Source organism: Thunnus thynnus, chromosome 17, assembly GCF_963924715.1.
Source record: "Thunnus thynnus chromosome 17, fThuThy2.1, whole genome shotgun sequence".
In the NCBI taxonomy this organism is placed as follows: Eukaryota; Metazoa; Chordata; class Actinopteri; order Scombriformes; family Scombridae; genus Thunnus; species Thunnus thynnus.
The window spans coordinates 13,703,728-13,715,686 of record NC_089533.1 but is presented as its reverse complement, the minus strand read 5'-3'; the positions used below and the strand labels follow the sequence as shown (position 1 = coordinate 13,715,686).

At 37.0% G+C, this 11,959-nt stretch overlaps 2 protein-coding genes and 1 long non-coding RNA gene across 3 annotated transcripts; 1 reads left to right on the top strand and 2 right to left on the bottom strand.

The window, feature by feature from the left end:
- Nucleotides 1-2,922: 2,922 nt before the first annotated feature.
- LOC137201306 (uncharacterized) lies at nucleotides 2,923-5,536 on the bottom strand. The gene is made up of 4 exons (XR_010932154.1): nucleotides 5,076-5,536; nucleotides 4,643-4,993; nucleotides 4,281-4,538; nucleotides 2,923-3,028 (listed from the first exon to the last, which is right to left on the bottom strand). It is a non-coding gene; the product is annotated as an uncharacterized lncRNA (long non-coding RNA).
- Nucleotides 5,537-6,552: 1,016 nt separating this feature from the next.
- Nucleotides 6,553-9,443, bottom strand: LOC137201420 (B-cell receptor CD22-like). Its single transcript, XM_067616473.1, has 9 exons — nucleotides 9,083-9,443; nucleotides 8,661-8,999; nucleotides 8,308-8,565; nucleotides 7,896-8,159; nucleotides 7,675-7,756; nucleotides 7,547-7,601; nucleotides 7,117-7,241; nucleotides 6,963-7,025; nucleotides 6,553-6,880 (listed from the first exon to the last, which is right to left on the bottom strand). Exons 1-9 carry the CDS (start codon nucleotides 9,135-9,137, stop codon nucleotides 6,760-6,762), a joined length of 1,362 nt encoding a protein of 453 aa, XP_067472574.1. The 5' UTR covers nucleotides 9,138-9,443; the 3' UTR covers nucleotides 6,553-6,759.
- Nucleotides 9,444-10,094: 651 nt separating this feature from the next.
- Nucleotides 10,095-11,612, top strand: LOC137168152 (neuropeptide B-like). Its single transcript, XM_067570648.1, has 2 exons — nucleotides 10,095-10,572; nucleotides 11,249-11,612. The coding sequence occupies exons 1-2, from the start codon at nucleotides 10,336-10,338 to the stop codon at nucleotides 11,375-11,377; spliced, it is 366 nt and encodes a 121-aa protein (XP_067426749.1). The 5' UTR covers nucleotides 10,095-10,335; the 3' UTR covers nucleotides 11,378-11,612.
- Nucleotides 11,613-11,959: the final 347 nt, after the last annotated feature.

The following is an 11,959-nucleotide window of genomic DNA, read 5'->3' as shown; positions in this document are numbered from 1 at the left end:
CCATAACCATGTTTGCAGCTCTTACATGACAACACTATGTGCTGTGTTGTCTGTTGTTCTGTAAATTCTCAGTTAAGGGTAACATGCTCAACCTGCACATGTTTATTGTTACAACTGAGTATCCCATGATGCCTGTGGGATGACCTTTGTTCCAGTTATGAGTGTCTCTCTACAGCTCTCACATGACACCCACTCATTGAGGAGAGTTGTGTGCATGGATGTATTAAGAGAGGGTTGTGTATAGCAAAGCAATGAAGGCTCAACATTAACACATCTCAGGATGCTATGCTCTTACATTCTCAGCAGAGGGCAGAATAACCTTTAATTTGAGCAAGTTTTGGTGACTGTCATGGAGTGCAGGGACTATGTAGTTTTTTTTTCAACCAGAGGACTGCACCAAAGGACCTCACACACAGAGGCTGTGCTTAAAAGGGGGACAAAGTCAGCTAAGTTATCTTGCTGAAACACCCAAGATTGGCGTTTCAGAATGATAACTTTCATTTTGCCCTTACCATGGTAACTTGGACTGCACTCCCAGGCAAAGGGAGTCAGACTGTCAGATCCAGAGGTATTTTAGTCTGTCTTCACCATGCAACCTGTGTCAAAAAATTAAAAAACAGATAGTCCTTTGGCCATAATAGCAAAAATTCTTTTACAAAAAAAAAAACTGCATGCATGAGTGTAATTAATAAAAGTGGATACTATTGAAATAGCAGTAAGCAGAGCTGTTTGCAGGATTTTTTGAGACTCACAGAATCACAGTGCTTTCCATGGGTGTTCATTGTCTAAGATACACTATACAAGAAGCATATGAGAGTCATTTTGCACACTGGGCTGCAATTAAGGGTTTCCATCAAAAAAGCAGGTACCTTACAAAGGTGTTAATGATAAATGCTTGCATATTAAATGTGCAGGTGTATTATTTCATGCACATTCATCACCGAAGCCCTGGAGGTCAACCAGGCAGATGTGGTGAAAATAAAATCTAAAAAAGAGTTTCAGTGTGATGATGCAGTGTTGCATCAATTAAAAGAAGAGAAAAAAAACCCACAATGACTGTCATGAATAAATTTATTTCACATTCATTCTAAGAGCAAAAAAGTGCTACTTTTAACTGTTTCATTCTACATTGTTTTGTTTTTTTCCTCTTATTCATTAATTGCAAAAGTTTATATCTCACACACAGCAATTGGCTGTATTTAATTTCCTTGACATATACACATACCTTTTAACCAGCAGTTCACAGTAAATTTACAGTTGGTTATATAATTTTAATAGGTTACTCTCGAGAACCTCAGGAACCACATACTACAGAAAGCAAATGAACTTTTACACAGTGCCAAAACCACAAAACAGCAGCATCTAGAGTTTGCAAAATACAGAGCACACGAAAGCAACTTAACAGCCAGTCAGTGCATACACATCCATGCATATTTCACCCAGAGGTATGATAAGAACATATTCAAACATATTGTCTGATCGTTTTAAACATTGACTTTTGATGGTCATAGACTTCTGAGCCTCAGTAGTTCCTTTGTATTGAATAAGACACAAGGAGGAAATGAAATGGCATAAGTTACACTGTAGAGATGTTGTGAATTCTCAAAGTGCAGCTAACAAAATCATTGCAAATGTAGTAATGGTTTACATCAAAACATTTATTCCCTGACCAGCAGGTTTAATGCATGGGAACAGACAGTAAACAATTCAACATTGTGTCTGTACAGCTATTACCACAAAATGTGCTGGTTGACAAATCAGAGAGATTCAATATATGAAGGATTCAAGAGTTGGTCCCTGAAAAGAGAAACAGAAAATGTTTACACTGTCTTGAGACAATCATTATTCATGACATGTGTAAGTGTTTGCTGAGCATTACCTGCACACCCTGCTGTATATCACACCTTCATCAGTATGGGAGTCCATCTGCTGCTCCCTGCAGGTGATACAGTCAGTTCTCACATGTGCCTCCAATGCAACAATTATTATTATTTTTAAATGGATGGATAAGAATTGTAAAAACATCTCACATGTTTGATTTTCTTATGGCAGTGAAGTTAACAGCTGTGTAGATGGGCTCTACTGTTCCTCCCTCAAACTGGTTTCCCTCTTGTGATTGGTTGTTGTGAAATATGGACCAGTTGACATAGACAGCATTCTGGATGCAATCATTTCAAAAATATGATGAATTAATGTCGAACAATGTTCTCCTCTCACATTAAACTCTACCTTTCTGTTTCTATTCTGCATGACCCTTTTACTCACACCCACATGACAAAACAACCTCTGTGTTCTCTTATTGGATGCCCATCATTGTATCTCATTTAGTAAAGATTTAGCATGTTAACATGTAACATGCATGACTCAGTTGAACTTCCAGCTCTAATTCACTAACCTAAACTTTAGCAAACAGAACCTTTAGTAATGATAGTACAACCTGTATGTCCTCCTCACACTCGGTCTTTGGTGCTGCTTTCCATTTTCTGTTCAGTATGAAACAGATGAACAAAATTTGTAAAATCATCACATTATTGTTGTATGTGAGATAGGATAATGATACAGTGTAAATACAGCTTACCTTATGATGGCAATAACACTGGTTACAATCAGCAGTACAGCAATAGTAGCAATAATTAGTGCGTCTCTGGTAATTGTTGACCCAGACACTGTGTAACAAAGGCAGCATGTTAGCTTTTTGGGTCTAGAATCAACTACTTTTATAATGTATTTTGGCTGTTAGCTGTGACCTGCTTGCCTTTCATCTTTAACATCACAACTGAGGAGTTTTGACTTCCATGTTTGTTGGTGGCACTGCATAGGTACTGGCCACCATCGCCAGGATAAAACTCCCTAAAGTGAAGTTCAGGTTGGTGTCCAACGTCAATAATATCATCATTATCATAAATTTTAAACCAAGTATAATTCTCCACTGGAGGGTTTGCATGGCTGCAGCAGATCAGGGTGACATTGCTGCCAACGTCTACCTCCGTTGATGGTCTGATAGACACTGATGTGTTCTTAGGGCCATCTGAAAGAGAACTGGAGTTGTTAGTTGTTAGTCATTTGTTTGTTCTGGCATGTAAGTTTTGTGTGTGCATTTTGCAAATCAAGAGGGTAATCTTACATTCAGACACTTTAATGCTTCACTGATTCAATTTAAAGGTTTTGTTCATCCAGAAACACCATATCCTACAGATTTAATTTTCATTTATGTATCAGCTAAAACCCCTTCTGTTGCAGCAGAGATATTAACAAATGAAATGGAGGGTGTATCCCAGTGGCTCAAAAACAAACATCTAATGCTGAATTTTAAAAAGACTGTGTCAATGTGTTTCTCCATGAGAGGGAAAGCAAAAGAAACGTTTATCAAAATAGATCAAGAGGAAATAAAGGAAGTCAGTGACTTTAAATTTTTAGGTGTTATTTTGGATTCCCAACCAAATTTGATAAACATGTTAAAAAGCCATGCAAGACAGTAAAGACAAATCTGAACTGTTTTAGAATGATAAGACATTACATACCCCTTAAAGCAGCTCAACTGTTTATGCATGCCATGATATTTTCACATTTATCCTATTGTGTTACTGTATGGAGCCAGGCTTCACAGTCAACTGTTAAACCCATTACATCATTATACAAACAAGCACTAAAAATAATGGATCAAAAACAAATGAAATGGCACCATTGTATAATTCTGAAAAAGTAGAAGCTGCTTAGTTATGACAGCTTTATCAAGTTTTCTTTTATCAAACTGATTTTTAAATGTTTGAACAATCTTGCCCCAGCTGTACTTTGTCCATATGTAACAAAAATACATACAGATAAACATACATGCACACTTATATAAACTATGCATGTATGTACATGGACACATACACCTATAAATATTATGCACGTAAATACATCATTACCATGAATTAGGGAACATATACATGTGCACACATATGCAACACATGTAAATTGATTGTTATGTGATGTAAATACTGTTGTTATTGAGAATGTCACTATTTATTATGAGCTTTATTCAATTAATGTATTTCTGGTAGTGATATGTTATGACTATTTTTAAGTAGAAAAGCCTAACCAGGGACAGGGGTCGCAAATTAGCCCTGGCTAGAAATCCTATATGTAATACATCTGTTTCATGTTACTTTAACCTGTTACAATGTTTTTTTGTATCGTCCCTGACAAATAAACTAATAAATTAAAAAAAAAATAAAATTACTTTTCTCTTCTTATCTCTTGTTCTTTAAAGTATTGACTTTGAGTCCAGTACTCACATTCAACATTGATATTTATGACTCCTGAAGTTGTTCCTGTGTGTGTCTTTAGCGAGCAAGTGTAGTTTCCAGAGCTTGTGGAGGACATGTTGCTTAAGTAAAGTACAGGTCCTTCGTTTATGGGTTCTCCATTCTTAAACCAGGTGAAAACAGATGAAATGTTGATGCCATCACAGCTGTTTATGCAGATCAGATTCACAGACTCGCCTTCTCTCATCATTTCATTTCCATGAGGTTTTTTCACTGATACGTTCAAATCTAGAAGAGCAAAGTACTACTGCTTCAGTTTCAAACTTTGCATACTAAAGTGCAGACAAGATTCACAACTGTATTTTGTTCATCAAAAAGAAAATAAAACTTACCAACAACTTTTAATGTTGAGCCACGTAGCGCAATCCATTTGCCCTGTTCAGAGTCAGTTATAAATCTGAAGGCATATTTTCCTCCATCATTATGCTCCACGTGATGTATTTTTAAAGAACAATTGTGATGTTTGTCACCAATGTACTGAAATTTTGAGGAATTATTTCTTGACTTGCTCTCAAATATGAAAGGAACCTTAAAAGTATCATAAATTATATGACCCCATATGACACTTTTTAGTATACGTTGGCCAGGAAAGTAAACTGAACAAGGAATGACAACAGACGAGCCTTTCACTGCGCAGATATGTTGCTGTTGATGTACCACATTCCCTTTATTGCAGAGAACATCTGAAAGAGATCATTTCATCCATAACTTGTATGATTTTATCTTTTAATATTACCTTAAATGAGATTTAAGTGTTGTACTTACCAGACAGAAATAGTAGCATCAGTGTCGATGTCAAGTTTCTGTGCTCAATACGCATGTTGAAACTGTTTCCCATTACAGTCAAGTAATCATGAAGCTTTGCAGGCCACGTTGAATGCTTTCCACTCAAAATGCAGAATTAGTGTGTCGCTTTTCTTCCTCTACTACAAAGCATCCTGTAACTAAAAGTCCAGCCCCTGAAAGAAGGTCACAGCTTAAATGTGAACATGAGCAGTATCTGTGAAACCACATGTTGCCTTCTTGAGTGTTAAGCACAGTCACACTTTTTTTCTTAATCACAAAACAATCATGACCAATGTTTGAGCATCTTTTTTCTTTAGTTTTCATGTTAACTTTTAGATACTTTGCACTCAAATTAAAAAAATGAAATATGCACACGCAAAATGTGATCTGTTGTTGAGCCTGGATACTTAATGCATGAGTAGAAAACATCAGCCATTATCAGGAATTTGGTATCAGAAATTTAAGAAAAAAAAATGGATGCACTTTACAGTAATTTTACATAGAATTTAAAAAAGAAAAAACTCTACTTTAGGTTTTCGATTTTGAAAACAGAAATTATCTGGACTCTATTCATTGTCATCAACATCAGTCAGTAAGGACATGCCCAATCAACACCACTGGGAAGTTTCACAATACAAGAATTTGTGATGAAAGCTGCATTGTAACAGCCATAATAGGTCTTAGGGTCCTTACTTTAACACAGTCGTGATATCAATAAAGAGTTTCCAAAATTAAACTTCTCTCAGGTAGCTTATAATCATAGATGCCTGCAAATTCAGTGTGTAGGTGTATTATTCATCTGTATGTCATCACTGAAGCCCTGGAGGACAACCATGCAGAAAAACAAAAGCTTCAGAGTTTCAGTGTGATGACACACTGTTGCATCAATAAAAAGAAAGACTACTCACCTTAATGACAGCTATGAGCAAATTTGTTTGCTGTGCAATGTTTTTCTATTGTTTTCATTTAGTTTGAACCTCACATACTGTCGATGTCTGCATGTCAGTAGTGCAGGTTTATAGATGAGTATAATTTTGGTAAGATACACTCCTGAGAAATACAGACACCGAGGACTACAGGAAGCAAATTAACTTTTACAGTGCCAAACACACAGAATAAGAACATTTATGATTTGTAAAACACTGAGCACCCGAAAGCAACTTAACAACCAGTTTGTGCATGCATATCCACGCACATTTGACCCAGAGGCATTAAAAAAATACATATTCTGACATATTGTTTGATTATTTTGACAATGATTTTGGTTGCAGACAGACTCCACCCTCCTGTAAAACTGATAGACGAAGAGATGTGGAGGAACATCATCTGAGAATGTGTCAGTAAGGCCTGAGACTCACAATAATTCCTTTGTAATGAATCAAGCATGAGGAAAAACTGAAATGGAAACATGTTACACTGAAGAATTTTAATGAATTTTCAAACTACACAAGCCGCCAACAAAATTTTTACAGCTTTAGAAATGATGCATATCAAAAGATTTATTCCTTTGCCAGCATTTTCAACTAAATTCCCCATTAGTTTACATTTTGATACAAGCATGTGCCTCACCTTTATAGATCTAGATAACGTAAGATAATATGAGTTGAATATAAAGAGTTGAGGCTAATGGCACACTTTATTCCACGTTACAAAACCCAGTTTCTTAATTTTCTATTGCATTTTTCTTTTCTTTTATTTGTACCTTCTGTGTTGACAGAGAAGAAAATAAAAACAAGAAATTACAAATGTTTGTTGTGATACTTGTAGGGTTCAACTGTTGGTTCCTGGAAAAGAAAAAAAAAATGCACTTATGCTATCTTCAGCAAAATCTTTATTCATGACGTGTAAGTGTTTGTTGAGCTTTACCTGCACACTGTGCTGTAAACCACACCTTCATCATCGTCATTATGGGAGTGAAACCGCTGCTCCCTGCACGTGACAAAGTCAGTTTGTACATGTGCCTCCACTGCAACAATCATTAATGTTTGAAAAATGGTTTACAATTGTAAAAACGTCTCACATGTTTGATTCTCTGTTGGTTTTGAAGTAAACAGAAGTATAGATGAGTTCTGTTGTTCTGCCTTCACACTGATTTGCCTCCTGTTGGTTATCGTAACAAATGAGCCAGTTGACGTAGTCTGTATTCTGGATACATAAAGAAATACCACAAGATGAATTAGTGCAGAACAATGTTCTCCTCTTACATTTATATCCTGAGCTACTGTGACCCCTTTTTCCTACACTCACACAACAAAAACATCCTATTTGATGCCAGTCATGGTATTTATCAGTTCATCAAGAATCACTGTAGGATGTGGGTTTGACTTGTTTCTCACCTACTTAACTCAGTTAGAGACAACCAGCCCAACTGTCATTTTCACTCATTTTCATATTCACTAACAAACTAGAATACAATAAAAAAAAGCCAAAAATAGTCCTGATGGTGCCACCTGTATGTCCTCCTCACAGTCGGTCGTTGGTGCCCACGTCATTTTTTTGTTGAGCCTGAAACAGATGAACAAAACCTGTAAAATCAACATGCAAGACTCATTGCAAGATCAGTGTAAATACAACTTACCTTATGACAGCAGTGGTCACAATGAGAAACACAGCAACAATAGCAATGATAAGTATGTCTCTGGTAGCTGTTGCCCAATATACTGTGAAACAAAAGCATTGAGTTAGCTTTGTGAGAGCATCAGAGTCAAATACTCCTTTGATGCCAATTTTAATATCCATAATCTTAGACTCAAGTGCTTTTTTAAAAATGTTTTTGGCCATTAGCCATGTTCTTCTTACCTTTCATCTTTAACGTCACAACAGAGGAGTTTTGACTTCCATGTGTGTTGGTGGCGCTGCATAAATACTGGCCACCATTACCAGGAAAGAAGAGAGGCTCATGGCCAACAGTCATAATATCATCATCATCATCATCATGTATTTTAAACCAAGTATAATTCTCCACTGGGGGGTTTGCATGGCTGCTGCAGATCAGGGTGACGTTGCTACCGGCGTCTACCTCTGGCGATGGTCTGATAGACACTGATGTGTTTTTTGGGCCATCTGAAACACAACTTGAGTTTTTAGTTGTCTAGAGGAAAATCTAACATTCAGACACTTAAATGCTTCACTGTTTCAAGGTTTAGTTCATCCAGAAAAACACTATACTGTAGATTTCATTTCAAGTATTAACTTTGATTCCAGTACTCACATTGAACATCGATATTTAAGACTCTTGAAGTTGTTCCTGTGTGTTTCTTTAGCGAGCAAGTGTAGTTTCCAGAGCTTGTAGAAGACATGTTTCTCAAATAAAGCACAGGTCCTTCATGTATGGGTTCTCCATTCTTAAACCAGGTGAAAGCAGATGAAACGTTGATGTCGTCACAGCTGTTTATGCAGGTCAGATTCACAGACTCGCCTTCCATCACTGTTTCATTTCCATGAGATTTTGTCACCAAAATATTTAAATCTGGAAGAGCAAAGAACAGCTTCAGTTTCAAACTTTGCAGATTGTGAATTATAGTTGATGTTTATAATAAAAAACAAAAACAAAACAAAACTTACCAACAACCTTTAATGTTGGGCCAGCTTTACCAGGCCTCCAGACCTTTTTATTGCTAGTAAAAAATCTGATGGTGTATAATCCTTTGTCATTATGGTTCACTTGCCGTATTTTTAAGGAGCAATTGTGATGTTTGTCACCGATATACTGAAATCTTGGGGAGGTATTGATGACCTTGCCGTCAAAAATAGAACCATGATTCTTTACACGACCCCACTGGACTCTCTTTATTCTCAGGTTGTCAGTGTGGTAAAATGAACATTGTATGACAGCAGACAAGCCTTTCACTGCGCAGATATGTTGCTGTTGATATTCCACTTTCAACATGTTGCAGAGAACGTCTGAAAGAGATAGATTCATGCATAACTTGTGTGATTTTATCTTTTAAATATTGCGTTAAATGAGAGTTAAGTGTTGTACTTACCAGGCAGAAACAGTAGCATTAGTGTCCATGTCAGGTTTTTGTGTTTAATGAGCATTTTGAAGTTCTTTCCAGTCAAATCATCAAGATTGTAATTGTTTTTAAAGTCTCTGTAGGAGAAAAAAGAAGCTCTGCCTGCCACATTGACTGTTTTCTACTCAAAATGCAGAGTGAAGGAGTATTTTCTTTTATCTGTTTTTTTAATCTACAGTTAAGACAGCTTCCTGTGATGGAAAAAAAAAAAAAAAGGTTTTAGGTCCTAACAAGGTTCTCTGCCTCTAAAATCAGGTCACATACACCACAGTGCACCATGAGATGTATAAAACCAGTCTCTGTATGAGGAAACCTGCATGTGTCCTGTGCATATGCGTGACATGTTGCTTTGTTGTGGTCAAAGCCTAGTTATATCAGTTGTCTGTGACTTTTGATCAGACAGTGTACCAACCAAGGGGATTTTTTATGTTCATTTTTAATGTATTTGTCATTTTTATTTTTGATAACTGGTGGTAAAAAAAATAATAAAGTAGGGGGAAAAGAGGATAATGTACAGTGTCAGTATGTGTTGTTTAACCATTGACACAGAATAGAATACTTCAGATTTAGGACAATGACATTAAATATGAAAAGCTGATGCAATTATTGTGTCAAATCATTGACTGAATTTCAAAAAAGGATGGGAGCTTGTCCTTTTCATTCTGGCACTTCCCTCTCATCAACACTGCAGGTTGTATCACACGCTATACATTTTTTTTCTGTAACATATATATGTGAGTTTTGTCTGAACACATGTTTAAATACTTTCAAGGCAACATTATTAATCCTAAAAATCTCTGTGAAATTTAATAATGGCTCAATTTTATTTTGTTGATACTAGTTACCTGCCTTATTCTGCCTTAATGAAATCCAGGACAATGCACGAAGACTTATCAGAGCTTCAATTGTATTGTTCACAATTGTTTTTAGAAAAATAGGATTTTATGACAGAATTTGATGTCTATTTGTTCAACATTTTGTCTCAAACATTTAAAATAAACACGTTTCAAACAAAGTTGTCCAGAGGCACAAAAACGGCCGCACATGATTTCTCTGAGGTGTGTGAATCACCCACTCCAGGGCAGTTTTCGTTGACGAAATTGCGGGGATGATCACGGGGTCCCTATAAGTAGACTGTGGAAACGAGGACACAAGTAGTGCGCGCTGCCAACGAGGAGGACCAGTCGCTTAAGTTACGCAGGACCAAAGACTCAGTGCTCGATATGGAGATGCCTGCTAAACTCATGTTCCCCATCGTGGTGATATCCGTGCTGGTTGCTTGCAGTCCTACGGAGGCATGGTATAAGCAGGTGGCCGGTCCAAGCTACTATTCCGTGGGCAGGGCGTCCGGCTTGCTGTCCGGTATCCGGAGGTCACCGTACGTCAGGAGAGCCGAGCCAGACACGTCCAACAGCGTATTCTCTGAAATTACTCCTCAGAGTTTCATCCTGAAGACAATGGTTAGTGGTCATCGATTATTTCAACGCATTTTGGGTTGGATAAGATTGCCATTACGCATTACGCACGGTGCCTGGTAACTTTGCGCTCAAGCGCAAATATAAACATTCAGAATCAGACTTTTAAAAACCTGAAAATGTAATAGTACTTTAAGTACAAAACATCTATCTTGAAAATAACACAGATTACTGGAAACAAGAAGAAAATTCACCCAATTCTCCTCGTACATTTTAAGACTTTAAACTTTTGCAGCGTTTTTCATTGTCGAGACTTTTACTCAATTGTGACTTTAATGAGCTCCAGTTTAAGAATACGGTGAACCCATGGTTAGTTTATCTCTTTTGCGAGCACGTTTATCAGTTTATCTTAATCTTAACACTAGATTTTACAGAGAAAACCATCTGAACAGCATTTTTTTCGTTCCAGGACTTCTGGTCAATAAAGCCTGAAAGTTTAAGTGTAGTTTTACACAAGAATACATTGTAAAGAAAGCTGGACTTTACCGCAGGATGCCTCCTGTCAGAGTAATTATATATAACTCCGGATTATTATTACTGATACATCAACGTGTGATAAACCTTTTAATGTTGTCAGCGTTGACTACTTTATAGTAAGGGGGCGGGGGGGTTAAACACCGTCTAATGTAATGACATAATTTGCCTGTTTTTCTCCACACAGCCTGTTTGCATCAAAGACATCACACCAAACCTGCAGAGCTGTGAACTCTTCCAGGAAATCAAGGGTTCATTTAAGTGCAAAGCAGACGTCTTCCTCTCTGTGGACCCCTCAGACTGTGCAGGAGACTGAGCAGCAAAGCCGACAGCTGGGCTGGATGATGAAGCCTACTTACTTCCTGGAGGCTTGGCATTTAAAAACTGTACATTTATCACAGGTGTTGCACTAGACCGAAGTTATGTTACCTTTCATTTAACATTTCGCCAGATTATTTATTGATTTTCTGAGAAACTTGTCTTTTATGCAGTACAAGAAATGTATTAATGTACATATTTGAGTTTTCATTAATAAATGAATCATATTGCAATCCCTTGTTGAAATTATTGAATACAAAACACACTGCAGTGCTTTTTCTTCAACACTGGAGATGACCAAATCACATGCTGCATTTTATTTTCTAGCTGTGGTGCCACCATCACATATAAAGGGCAGATGCTATTTAGCACTGGAAACTTTTAAAGGGATGTTAAACAAAGCAAGTTGGCAGGCTGGAGCATGTGCACAAAAAGGTGATATTTATTACCAAAAATATTAAACAGAAGCAAAAATGAACCACAGGAAATTCAACAAATACCTTGAGCTGAAGCAAAGAACTAACAAATAAAATCTGCATCCTCACAGCAAGCTGCCACTTACTCTCTTCCCTACTCCATT